The 14,226-nt window shown below is 34.2% G+C and overlaps 1 protein-coding gene across 3 annotated transcripts; it reads right to left on the reverse strand.

Annotated features, from left to right (window-relative positions):
* Positions 1 to 1,997: 1,997 nt before the first annotated feature.
* On the reverse strand, positions 1,998 to 11,419 carry LOC140821434 (uncharacterized). 3 transcript variants are annotated; one of them, XM_073181926.1, is made up of 11 exons: positions 11,229 to 11,419; positions 7,967 to 8,099; positions 7,235 to 7,697; positions 7,003 to 7,148; positions 6,055 to 6,252; positions 5,816 to 5,977; positions 5,066 to 5,464; positions 3,820 to 3,899; positions 3,362 to 3,725; positions 2,679 to 2,891; positions 1,998 to 2,481 (listed from the first exon to the last, which is right to left on the reverse strand). In XM_073181926.1, exons 2-11 carry the CDS (start codon positions 8,009 to 8,011, stop codon positions 2,152 to 2,154), a joined length of 2,400 nt encoding a protein of 799 aa, XP_073038027.1. In that variant the 5' UTR covers positions 8,012 to 8,099; positions 11,229 to 11,419; the 3' UTR covers positions 1,998 to 2,151. The 3 variants fall into 3 exon arrangements, with proteins under 3 accessions (XP_073038027.1, XP_073038025.1, XP_073038024.1); XM_073181924.1 differs by having other exon boundaries at positions 6,055 to 6,258; positions 7,006 to 7,148; positions 11,229 to 11,418; XM_073181923.1 differs by having other exon boundaries at positions 6,055 to 6,258; positions 11,229 to 11,417.
* Between the last annotated feature and the right edge of the window lie 2,807 nt (positions 11,420 to 14,226).

Below are 14,226 nucleotides of genomic sequence, written 5' to 3' on the forward strand. Positions count from 1 at the left end.
CCACCACCGAGCCCACTTGTCCCTAACCTTCCCTGGACCACGCCCAGACCATACGCAGACCAGCCCAAGCCCTTGAGCCCACCTGCAGTTAGCCACTGAACAAGACAGCAGCTGCGCACAACCCTTGATGCCATACACCTACCTCACGTTTCTCGCCCAAGCAGACAGCCCAGCCGTCCCAGACCCTGGCCCGACCCTTGTGCACCCTCCTAAGATCCTAAGGACCTAGCCTAGCCCAGCCCAAAGCCCCTGGCCCAGCCTCTTTCTTCCCTGCACAGAAGCACTACCTGCGCACCACTCATTATGCTCTCGGGTAAGAGTCCTTCTTGGATAGGACTCCTCCCAGCCCACTTGTCTCGAGTCCTAGCATGGCTAGGACTCTTCCCTTGACTCACCCTTGGTCTTAGCTCGGTCCAGGCCCCAACCGAACCTAAGCCAAGCCATCCTCTCAAGAAAGCCGAACCATAAGATCACCTATGTTCCAGAATTGTTCCATTCGTTTCCAGCTTGTTTCTGTTATCGTGTGAAGCTTTTTTGTTGAGTTTTATGACCCTAAAACTTGTGTAAATTCATGCTTGATCAAGTCCTAATAATGACAGTCCTTTACACACATAAAAACATGATTTTTGGAATTAAAAACACAAGTTTAAAGCATGTATGCACATAGTTACGAAAATAGAACTTGTGTGACTTGTTTTTATGCAAATTCATAAACAATTACATGATATGGTGTGATGATGAGTAAAAAGAGAATATGGCGTACCTTTGCGTATTAAACGCGCGATTTTACGTTGACAAATCGAAGAACGACGACGAGGAACGACAGCTTGAAAAACTTTAGCAAACTTGATGCTCTTCCCTTTGAAATTTCGAAACCTTTACTATCAAATTGGGAGGTGTTGTGCCGTGTGAAAATTGTAAGGGAGAGTTTGATTTGTTGAGGTAAAGTGGGTTTGGATTGAGTTTACCATATTTTATAGTTAATTAATCCTTAATTAAGCTTAGGCTCATTAAGTAGGTAATTTAGGTTTATTAGTGCTTTATTAGAATTAATTAAAATATTATAATAATTTTGTTTAAATAAATTTGTGAATTTAATATCCGTGTTGCCAAAAAAGTTCGTATTTTTGTTGAAAAATCAACACCGATAAAATTTACGTCTCGGCGTATAAATCACCTCAAAACCTTTTTTTGAATCTTTTTTTTGAAAAATAAGAAAAACCCACAATCATATTTTAAATAATTATTTTAAATTATTTAATAAAAACATTTTCTATTTTTTTCAGCCCTCGGTCTCCGTTCCTCGATCACAACTCGAATAAACTTTAAAAATACATTTTAATGCAACCATGTAGAAAATATAACACCACATAATTAATTAATGCAATTAAAACAAACAATTAAATTACACAAAGAATTTAATAATTGCACGCATGTGGTTCGCGTTGACCTTTAAATTTTCGGGGCGTTACATAAAGAGTATTACATATGGTGACAAATTGAGAAAAAGTCTCCAAATTCTTTTCATTTATAACATTTTATTATAATAAATCCACGGTTTAAATTTTTAACTTTAATTGAGAAACTTTATCAACATAATATAAATAGTAGTTCTTTTTAGATTCCAATAAAAAAATATTTTTTTTATTGAAAACTCAAATAAAATATCAATCTCATAAAGTAGATTCATAAACCCGTCTCAAATGATTTTTTATTTTTTGCAAAATTTAGCAATATAAAAGATCATAGTTTAGTTCAATATACCTTGAAAAACATGTGGGAAATAGTTTTTGGAAAATAAAGGAAAAGGAAGGAATAGCCAAACAAGTTTTTAATATTTATTATTGACTAAAAGTAGGAAAATATGACTTGAGCCAATCAACCAAACGATAAGATGGTTCAATAAATAATAAATTATTTTTATTAATATCATTTGGATAAAAACAAACAATCAAGGCATAAACAAACAAAAAATTTGAGGGTAAGAACAAAGAAAATGATGATAATTTGGGTATTATTAGATAAGTATCAATGTCGAATAAAATTTATATGATCAAATCTCTTTACTCGAACATGTAAAATGCAGGCTGGTTTTCTAATTTTTTCAATTTAATAACCACAAAAATACAACTTAAAGTGCTGGAAATATAATTAGTCGAGCTGCTTTGTCCAGTCAAAAGGTTCCCAGTCGCTGGCAAAACTAGCGACAGCTTGTTTTTGCCTGTCCAAAGACTCGTGCCTCCAGCGTCGATGCATGTCTTCTGCTGGCAATTGTAACATACCTCTTATAATGTCGAGACCGAAGCTACTTTTGAAACCCTTTTCATCATCGATAACATGAACAAATCCCTTGTCGAGGCCGAATTCGACATGAAAATAAGGGAAATTCTTGGGAACTGAATTTCGTAGACCTTTGACGCTCGTGTCGATGAGCTTTTTGGCGTTGTGTTGGCTCCATTCATCTTCAGCTTCATCAATTGCCTGCAAAAAACAAGAATCTACAAGATTATACTCTCTGGACACACTTTTCCACGATATCCTTAGGCGTATAAATCTCAAGAATTATACAGTGCGAAAACGGGAAAACAAAAATCTTAAGAAATGATCCTTTTATTCCTTTCATATTATTATTGCAAGGAAAATCAGCGTTCACGAAAGTTCATGCCAGACGAGCTGACCTTCTTGAAGTAAACAGGTGCCTGCTTTGCGATTTCCCGAGGCAAAGGAACACACTCTACCAAACAGTGGCGCCTTTGACGCGCCAAACCCAATACTGTCTCAAGAAAAACAACATCCCTTTCCTGCTTTGAGAACATCATTATTAAGCATTTCTTGAAGTTTCGAATTTCATCCCACACATTATCGTCAACAGTTCTTGTGGAAGATTCATGCTGCACAGGTGAAAAGGCCAGAAAACAACAATTTAAGTCGTCTCCATTTATCACATTTTATCACAAAACAATAGAACATGTAACCATCTCCTTTCTCAGGTAAAAGAGCGGTTAACTACTTACAATAGCGGAAATTTATAGAATTATGCAAAAGGGAAAGCAACTGGACACTTGATATTTTATTCTGATTAACATAACACTAAACACATTCTTCAACATTAGTTGAAAGTGTATTTGAAGTCCTCTGACTATATGAATGCGCAAACAATAGTTAAGAATGAAGCCAACAGATCCAGAACATGAAAGAAAAAGAAGAGACACGGCTTAACACACAGAAAAAATTGCACTAAAACGACAATATCTCGGGATAGGTCAGAACCCAATTAGTACAAGTATAATAAGTTGAACACTTCTGATTGGAAAGAGAGTAAAAAAGAACACATATTTTCTACACAAACATACGAGTATACCTGCAAGGTCACGATGTAACAATGACCTGCGACAATAGGTTGCATTTGAGGCAGTGACAAGTAGGTAAAGTTTGCAATGGCAATGGCCAGATGCTTGGGTCTTGTTGGATTTTCAAAACAGAACTGGCAGCGGTCCTGTTGAGTCATTAAGCGCTTTGCGGAATTAGTTATCTCAGAGGATTTACAGTTATCACCCCCTCCTTTCTTCCGAGTCTTTGTCCTAGGACCATCATCATAATCATATTCGTCATCTGCCTGACCAGATATGCTGAATCGCTGATTATGCATTATTTTTTTAGCTAGATTCAAATCGGCATCCTCCTCTTTTTTCTTTTGCCTTGAAGAGACATCGTGCAGGATGCGCCTAAACATAATACCCAGGTGGAGAGAGCAATATAAGATTTTGAATTACAAGATATAAAACCGCAATATTAGACATTATTTTTAGGGTACATTACCGGCTTGTGGTTCCATCAATTGGCATTTTATAAGACGAATTTTCAGTATCATGCTTCACTTTCATCTTCTCAGCTTCTTTCTGATTAAGAATGAAATAGAAACAAATTAGATTGCTTAACACCCGGGGTTCTAGAAATCACATTCAAGTTTCTTAAAAAAGGGAGGATGCAAACGCTAAAAAGCTGCATTACTTACTCACCGACATTTTTGTATTACTATTGCAAGGGCGTATGCAAGATAAGCACCCTTCAAATCATTCCCAAAAATATGAAAACGGAGAGTTGATATATCTCACAATATGGGGAAGATAAGCTAAGGCAACATATCTTACTGCCCACAATGGAGTATGTAACATCAATGACACGGACACGGTGACATAACAAGACACAGATGCAGATAAGGCCAAACCAACAAATTTTCACGATTAGGGAAACACATGGCAATGACATGCTGAATATTTTATTTTATTTTATTTTATTTATAACAAAATTGAATCAACATTTTAATATTATTAGCTAAGAACGAAAATAATAAAAAATACAGGCATCACTAATTAGATCAAACTAAATAGTCATCAAATTGTCATCTTATATTATACCACGTATTCAATTTTTTCCCAAAAAAAAAAAACAAACAAAAACCTACATATTGAAATAGCCCACTAATACTAATTTTAGAATTGCTTATTGGTCCAGTAACCTACAAATACCACCTAACTACTAGAGTCCATAAGAATAAGAAACACTGTATAATTATCTAACACCTAACTACTAGAGTCCATAAGAATAAGAAACACTGTATAATTATATAACAACTCTTTCTAAATCAATCAAACGGATATAAAATATACTTCCAATTACAACTGCAATATATCTTTCTCCTTGTTCATCCTAACCTATAGCACATGTAAATCTGCACAACACACCGCCTTTAGAAATGTCGGAAGATCTCTACATTCATGACCGTGAGAATTCAATGAGCACCGGAATCATAGATGATAAAAACAACTATACAAGGAAGCAAGTTGACAAAAATTTCTTAATGTGAGCCATATTGGAGTCGAGCATTGACTGCAGCAGAGGAAAACATCAACAACGCTTAAAGACACATGTTTGTCTCCCTGTACAAATTTGAGAAGTATCATATGTGAATAACCTTCAGGAAATTTTTCAGGGGAATGCCATGGAATTTGTAAAGCATTCAATGAAGACAAGAAAATACAATAGTAAAAGCATCAATTTATACCAGCAGCTCTTCTGCTTCCTCGTGTTTTCCTTTCATTCGAAGCTGCAAGGCTTTGGCAGCCAACTGATTAGCACTAATTGATGGCTTCACTGATACATCTTCTGTTGTTATCTCGTCTTCAAATTTAACAGATTTATGTTCTACTCTGTGTTCAAACGCTAGAGATGAAGAATTGCCACGACCACCAGAATCAGCATCTTTCTGGGGCATAAATTTATCCATGAAACTTCCATCATTGGAGAATTTATTCAATTCCGACATAGCAGCAGAGACAAGAGCAGTATCCTCAGTTGATAGATTTTTATGTCCCCGCTTCCCCCAAGATAAAGAATCTTGAACTTTGGGAACTCTCATTTTATGTCGAGGGAGAATATCTTCCCCATTTCTCCTCTCAGAATCCTGATGCAATCCAAAGACAGAGTCAGTGTGAAGAAATCATCTTTCTTCAGGGCCTTGGCTAATAATGAAAACAATATTTTAATGTAGTTTCAACTTTCAAAAGGCGAAAAGACTATTTTCATTTGACTTATACTGGTAAGAGAATGTAACAAGTTATTTTGCCGATTCATGCAACATAGTTGAGAGTGAACACCCATTTTAGGTTGGACAAAAAGAAGGAAACAAAATCATAATAACTTGGTTACAAATACCATAACTTTGCTGCGATGAAAATATTAAATGTGATTTGAATGATTATATAACATGTACAAACTAGCTTCAATGATATCTTGAGATCTGGTGGACCATTACCTGCGAGGTTCTACCAATTTCTTCAGCTATATTACCCCGTTCCTCCTTTACCAACCCTTTCCTTTTCTTTATAGCATGCAGATGAGCAAGAGTCGGTGCAACATTACGAGAAGCCACTGATGCGGCCAATTGACCCATAGAACCCCAACGATCTTCAACAACCTGTTGACGAACTAATAGATTAAGAAGAAACGATAATAGTCGATAAATTGTTATGTAATCAGGTCATACTACAATACCTCCTGGAGTTTCTTTCCTTCACGAGCTGCTTGCTCTTGGGCTCTTTTCAAAGCTTTAAGCCTCCAGCTGGCACCTCCATCGCCAACAGTTGAAGAAGATAAAAGTTGTTTGCCTTCAGTCTTTATCCTTTCCATTTCTTCGGGATAACCACTCTCATTATCTTTCAGATAAGGATTTAGTTCCCTGGGATTGTCCTTCTTTATCTTAAGAGAGTGAAAAACTTTAGTATGAAGCCAAAAGAGTCAAAACGTGAACATTATCATAAACTAGACAAAGTCTCTACAAAAATATAAAAAATCTTGGCGTCCACACAAAAAACTACAATGTTGATGATACAAGTGACAAAATTGCACCCGCCAAAGAAACAAGAATGAGCAGTTATTTATATGGACAAAGTAAAAGGTCAAGGCATTAGCTTAAAAAATATTTAAAAATGTCAAAAACTATTCTATTCTTTCCCGCAGATAAAACATGGTACGTAAAAAGGAAAAAAAAACAAATCCTTAGAAGAGGTAGGGCCAAAAGCAAACATAACAGAACTAGGACCGACCACTGCGAAATTTTATGGAAATAGAAGAGGAAGCTTCTTGTTTTGGTAAATTTACATAACCATAACCCAGAACAATATTTTTCAACCGTGAACACCTCCAATTCAACCAAACAATTATAACCGGAGATCCACATGAGATGTAAGCATTTTACCTTTTGATTCCTTTGTTGTGGGGGTGGGGTTTTTTGGGGGGGTTAGATTACATATTTTAGAAAACAAACATGTAACATGATGGGATTGGACTAGGCATGTTGCCATAAAGAGAAGGCAAGTGCTTACAAGTTAGGCTATTTCTCGGTTTTACAAACAACAATATATACAAAGGTTTCCAACGCAATGTAACACCTTATTTTGTGGCAGAGTCACAACAGAGACCAGCAAAATTTTATAAGCTCACCACTTTAGCCGGAGCTTCCTCTGCCTCAATTCGAGTTGCTTTATTACAAGTTTTCTCTATACCGTCTTTTGGCTGAAGTAGCATCCATTCCAATCCCATTTCTTTTCTCACAGTATCATTGCCTGATTGAGAACTTCTGTTGCCATCTGATTTAACATATCAAAGATGACACATGTTTAAAATCATAAATATTAGACACTATGACAGTATTAAATAAATGAGTAAAACTTACCATTCAAGTCATGATCCACGGGATTGTGATCACTTCCACAATTCTCAACCTCCTGCAGCCCACTGTTACTCCACTTTTTTTTATTCTCTTTGTTACTTAACTTACCCAAAGATTCATCCTCTGATGAATATTCTTTTCTTACAGTGATTGACTTCTTCCTCGACCGACATTTGTGCTCACTCTCTGATCTGTCATTGTGTCTCTTCTTTTCTCTTTTCCTAACCCTATATTTCTCCTGATCACATTCTGATTCACTCTGACTACCACTGTACTCGGACTTAGCAGACAAGTCCTCATCTGAATCATACCATTTCTTTTTCTTTCTAGATCCACTTTTTATTCTTTCTAGGTCTTCGTCAGAACTACTGCAAGAGTAATGCTTATTTTTCCTTTTTTTTTCATGCATATGGGTAGATTTTCCACTCTTCTTCATAGAATCAACCAAGGTGGCTCCATCTTTTGACTAAATGTCAACACAGTTGTTAACAATTAAAGTTCTGGTAAACTCAGTGAATGGCATAAGTAGTAGGAAATATCATGACACACTCTCGAAACCACATTAACACGACAGAAAATAAGCAGTATTTCCACTATGTTAAGCTTGCAACAAGGATTACAGTAAATACGACTCGATTTAGATACTAGACATACGCGTAAACTGTCACCACAAATATACAATTAATCAAAACAATTCTTTAATTTAAGACACAACAAATGAAAAGTTTAACTTACTTCGTCGATCTGATCCCGAGGTATGAACTTAAGTCCAGAAAACATTTCCGCCCAAAATCGCAATCTCAAAAAGATTTCCCAATATTAAGGATCCCGTAAAAACTTCTTTTGACGAATGTGTGGAGTAAATTTCCTAATTCAAAAAACCCAGAAAGCATAATTTAAGTCAGGTCAATACAGTTTTGAAAAAGAGATGGGGGAAGTTAGTAGTAGCGCGTGGGCAGAGATAGCTTGCTTCTTCACAAGATTATCAACAGTAACAACCTAACAATCCTAAGATCGAATATGCCATTCCAGATACAGATACAAGATAAACACAAACATCCAAGTCATATACTGCGACAAATTTAAACTCAAAATAGTTCCTGGACAATCACACACTGATTAAGCGCCAATATAAACTTAAAGATAACGACAACAAGAAATTACATTACACCGGCACCATACATGACCTAAACAGCAAAAATAGCAGAAATCATATTGTACTTAGCAATTAATAACAAAAGAAGTTTCATCTGGCAGATCAATAGCGATTTAGAAATCCAAAATCTAAACTTTATCAACAAAAACACAAGCGGAATCAAACTCATGTTCATGACCTACAAAATTTACAATCGATTAAGAAAGAAAACAAAACGGCAACTACAAAATGAGGAATCAGAAACTACATACAATCGATTTCGAAGGGGAAATCGCGTTTCCGTTCAATGAAATTTGATATTTTTCTTAGCCTAGGTTTTTCCCCCTTTTTCTTGGTTTTATTTATTTATTTATAGCTCAATTTTAGTTCGGTCGGATTGATATAATCCAACCGGTTCACGATTGGTTCGAACTAGGCCGTATCCAATTTGCCCTAATTCATTTTTTATTATAGTTTTATTTTTAAAATAACAATGAAATTTTAATAAATTAATGAAAATGTGGTAAAAATTGAGAATTATATATGAGTAAGTATTTTTTTTTTCATTTTCGAGTACAGAAATTTCTAGAAAATAGGTTGGGAATATAATAAATAATTCTTTTAATATGATATCGAATAAAATATTTTTTTGAAATTTCGGGCTAACACTCGAAAATTATAATTTTTTTGTGGAGAAAAAAGAATGACTAAAAATTGAAGAATTTTAAATAAATAAAAAAAAATGGCTTTTGAAGATCGCATGAAACATACAGATGATCACAACTATTCAAATTTTACGCAAATTCTAAAACTCATATTATTTTATTGAATCTGAATCGGATCACGAAATACTCAACTCAAATTTGACCCATCAAACATCATTGGGAGGATCGTTACTTCAATTGAGATGGTGAAAAATAATTTCACTTTTTAGGTGGAACTTTAGGTAGTTCTCGAGAAAAGATAGCGAAAAAAATTATCCCTAGAGTCGTGATTAAAAGGAATGTACAAACCAATGCTTCCATAGATTCGATCCTGATTTACAATTATAGTTTCCATACCTATTTATTTTTTATTTTTCTTTTTGGGAATAATCTCGAAAGAGTAAGAGCCTAAAGAGCGTTGATTCCAATCCACTCTCGTACTCTATGTTAAATTCCCTTCAAAAATAAAATAAAGCTGAAAGATACCAAAGCAGTTTTGTATCAGACTACCTATCTTCTTGTAGTTGGATCCCCAAGTTTTTGGAATGCTCCAAACACTACTTGGATGATTTGACCTGTTATCTAAACCCATATCACAATATCTCTCCTGAGACATTCTCACATGTCAACTTTATGAAACAGATTTCCAACATGACTCATAAATAATATTATTTTTTATATTCAAACTATAATTTTTCGCTGCAAAAGTAATTTTTACTAGTTATGTTATGAAGGAATAATGTATAATAAATGATGTTTTGAGTTAAAAGTCTATCAAAAGTGTGTTGTGTTATATATATACTTATTTGAATTACAAAGTATTATTTTTGTGTCAAAAAATTATTTTCATTGCATGTATGAAACGGCAGACTCAATCTTCAAGACCGGATATACTCTTAGAGAGAAGAAGAATAGGTGAAGAAGCTAGAGTTGATAAGAAAATTTGTCTTTTGGTGGACCGATAGTAGATCCCCAGGCTTATCGTCTGGATGATCGATGTCAGTTCGGGCGTGTCGTGCTGACTTACTAAGCAAGCTATGAGTTTTTAACTGAGGTTGTGGCTTAGTTGAAAACTGGTCAATTTATTAACTCAACCTTGAAACGATGGTCTACACACCCAACATAGAATAAATATTCAAATTTTGTTTATCCAACATTATTCCTAATCAGAATTTATTATTAGCTTGGACTTTGCCTCGAATCAATTAATGTCTCATTAATTTGTTTCTGTCTTCTGTAACGCAAAAGCAAAACATTGGCAATTAGTTTAACTAATATATCAATTATATTTAATGACATTTATTTATAATAAAGTTTCCAAACCTCAGTACATATTATTTTAATATCATTTATATCTTTAAGATTAATTCGATTTTTCAAAATTTATTCTTTAGAAATAATCAAATTGACTTAATGATTGTAATGTTTTGATATTTGAAAATAAATTTAAATTTTTAAAACTTTAATTTCAACTAGTATATTTTGAATTATTCCAAAATTTATTATTTTGATTAGAGTCGGAGTAGCGATTTCAAAATATGTAATATATTTCAAAGGTAAATTTTAAAACATTTTAGAAATTATATATATAATTCAAAGTTTTTATCTAGACGATCAATCAACTATTATATGCCCTTGGTTTTTCAACACTAGTATTAGGTCATGCATTGGAACGTCGGCCTAATTTTTTAAAATAATTGAAAATGTATTCAATTATATATATATATACACACACACACATATACATATAGAGGTGCAATAATGGTCTCATTACGAAAGAGATCGATATGTGATGCAAATGGATTCAATTATTATATGTTCGGTTAACCGTGCATGAGTGAGAGGCATGAGTGAGAGTAGTACTGTGATTGATGACCTCCTGGGAAGTTCTCATGCGTCAAACTGCTGACGTTGTGCCGGTTGATTTGGTTGACTAAGTGAACCGTAAAATAGTGACACCAGATCTTAGGACTTAGGGCACTCCAAAAAAAACAGAGGCTAGCGACGGTTATGTAAATTTACCAAAACAAAAAGCTTCCTCTTCTATTTCCATAAAATTTCTCAATGGTCGGTCCTACTACACTAAAATTCATAAATAAAATACTACGCTAAAATTAAAATTAAATATTAAATTTACGGTAAAGAAAACGCTTTAAACCTGACGTGTGCGAAGATATGCAGATCCACGTAACACTGGATGATCAGACCGACGAGCAAATCTACGAAATTAATTTGAAAAACTGTTCCTACAAAGTAAAAAAACCGAAACTGCGAAAAAAATGAAAGAGTTTCGCTACTACCAGAGAAGAAAGGCGAAAATCGCTGAAGATGATGTTCGCGAACCTCGGTATAAAAAGACATCTTGCGACGGTTTTGAGAAAACCCGTCGCCATTAGCGACGGCGTGAAAACAAACCGTCGCTAATAGCGACGGGTTACATTAAACCGTCGCCAAACAGGATCGGCAACGGTATTTTTATAAACCGTTGCTAATGGCAACGGCTTCTGTAAACCGTCGCTACTAGCGACGGGGTAAAATACCGTCGCCTGACTTACTAAGCATGCTTGGAATTTTAATTGAGGTTGTGGAGTGAGTTAGTAGAACATGTTTTTATAAAACCAAGTCTTATAGTGTAGTATTCAAACACTTTCCTTAATATATTTTTATGCATTCTTATCAATTTGAACAAAACATTTATTGCATCATCTCGAGTTATTTTCGCATTTTTGTATAAATTAATTGTGTGATACTCTTATTCCACATCTTAAAAATGAAATATTTAAAATGAGTTTATTATGGCTTACAATGGACTTCTGTAGCAACTTGGGTTAATCATTTTCGTAAAGCGAGGACGAATACGAAGTAGTTGCTATAGAGCCCATTGTGCAGTCACGCAGGCTCGGGCTCGAGGCGTGACAGAATGATATCAGAGCCGGTCACCGGCATGGAACACCAAGAAATAAGTGCTATGCGTGGCAAAGTGTTACGTGCATGAGAGCCACCTCTTGAACCTGCTGGGCAAAGTGCTACATGACGGAAGCCACCTCTAAATTCTCGGTGCTGGTGGATCGAGGGGTTAGGCCGCGACGAGGACGTCGTGTTCTGAAGGATGAGTGATTGTGATACCCTTGTCCCACATCTTAAAAATGAGTTTATTATGGCTTACAATTGACTTCTGTAGCAACTTGAGTTAATGATTTTCGTAAAGCGAGGACGAATACGAAATAGTTGCTATAGAGCCCATTGTGCAGTCACGCAAGCGCGGGCTCGGGCTCGGAGCGTGACAAATTGAATGATCAATTTATTAACTCAACCTTGAAACCATGGTCTACACACCCAACATAGAATAAATATTCAAATTTTGTTTATCCAACATTATTCCTAGTCAGAATTTATTATTAGCTTGGACTTTGCCTCCAATCAATTAATGTCTCTTTAATTTGTTTCCCTCTTCAAATATTAAATGTAATGCAAAAGCAAAACATTGACAATTAGTTTAACTAATATATCAATTATATTTAATGACATTTATTTATAATAAAGTTTTCAAACCTCAGTACATATTATTTAATATCATTTATATCTTTAAGATTAACTTGATTTTTCAAAATTTATTCTTTAGAAATAATCAAACTGACTTAATGATTGTAATGTTTTGATATTTGAAAATAAAAATTTTAAAACTTCAACTAATATATTTTGAATTATTCCAAAATTTATTATTTTGATTACAGTCGGAATAGCAATTTCAAAATACGTAATATATTTCAAAAGGTAAATTTTAAAACTTTTTTAAAAATTATATATATAATTCAAAGTTTTTTATTAGACAATCAATCAACTATTATATGCCCCTTGGTTTTTCAACACTAGTATTAGGTCATGCATTGGAACGTCAGCCTAATTTTTGGAAATAATTGCAAATTGATTCAATTATTATTATTATTATTATTATTATTATTATTATTATTATTATTATATATATATATATATATATATTTTGAGGTGCAATAATTATTTTATTACGATAGAGATCGACATGTGATGCAAATGGATTCGATTATTCTATGTTGGGTTAAGCGTGCATGAGTGAGAGTAGTATTGAGATGAATGACTTCCTGAGAAGTTCTCGCACGCCAAGCTGTTGACGTTGTGTTGCTTGATTTGGTTGGATAAATGAACCGTAAAAAAGTGACATCAGATCTTAGTGGGTAATATTGCTCTGTTTGGGACATGGCCGACGATAGGAAAAAGATAAGACCGATCTTTAAGTGATATGAGATAAAATCAGTAGATAGACACGTACCTCCCCGGACTCACGAGCCTAACAATCCGATCCATTAGCACCCAAATAGGTACACTCTGCGCTGGAACAAGTATAAGGAAATAAAGTTTCGCCTTGACTAACAGCCATAGTTTTTGCCCTAATGATAAACGCTTGATCCTAACATTATATATATTATGTGTTGAAATGCAATAATATAATTGTCTTTCTACGAAAGACATCCACGTTTGTAACACATGAATCACGTGTATTTCGATTTTTTTAAAAAAAATTATATAAAAAAAGAATAGGATGGTTATAGGGATCATGAGAGCAAAATGGCATTCAAAGTTCAAACAGAAGTATCTCTTGAATCTCGAACCAAAACCATTTTTTTGGTTTCAAAGAAATAACTATAATCAAAATCAAAACCAAAGACTTAAATTATTATTAAGTTGTAAAAACTTCGTTACACATAGATAACTTAATTCATATAGTTTAAACTACTTGGTTTGTACGAATTAAAAATTTCCCCTATTTTTTTCCATCATATTGGTCATATCATTAATTTTTTTCCATCATATTGTAACCAAATCGGAATCAAAATCGGAATCGATCAAAATGATTTGATCTTAGTTCGATTTTTTTAAATTGAAATCGAAATTTTCAATTCCGAAATCGAAGGCTAATTACCTATCTTCCTCTGGAATAGGATGTCCACTTCGTAATTTGATGGACACTAAGGGATGTTTGGATTCAAATTTGTACGTACTGTGGTCTAAGGTCAGAATATCAATTTAAGGAATAATGAATAAAACAAATAGGTCAAGTCAAATCCTCGTAATATGATGTAACAAGGTAAAAAATTGTATGTGACGGTCTCAGGTTGTGA

This window comes from Primulina eburnea, unplaced genomic scaffold, assembly GCF_022965805.1.
Source record: "Primulina eburnea isolate SZY01 unplaced genomic scaffold, ASM2296580v1 ctg567_ERROPOS1000000, whole genome shotgun sequence".
NCBI classification, from domain to species: Eukaryota; Viridiplantae; Streptophyta; class Magnoliopsida; order Lamiales; family Gesneriaceae; genus Primulina; species Primulina eburnea.

What these genes read in the sequence shown, in the direction of transcription:
- LOC140821434 (XM_073181923.1), bottom strand. Translation starts at nt 8,011, where the DNA reads ATGTTTTCTGGACTTAAGTTCATACCTCGGGATCAGATCGACGAA. An exon ending in GTTACATCGTGACCTTGCAG is followed by an intron (nt 2,892 to 3,361) that starts GTATACTCGTAT and finishes TCACCTGTGCAG; the next exon opens with CATGAATCTTCCACAAGAAC. An exon ending in CACCTGTTTACTTCAAGAAG is followed by an intron (nt 2,482 to 2,678) that starts GTCAGCTCGTCT and finishes TGTTTTTTGCAG; the next exon opens with GCAATTGATGAAGCTGAAGA.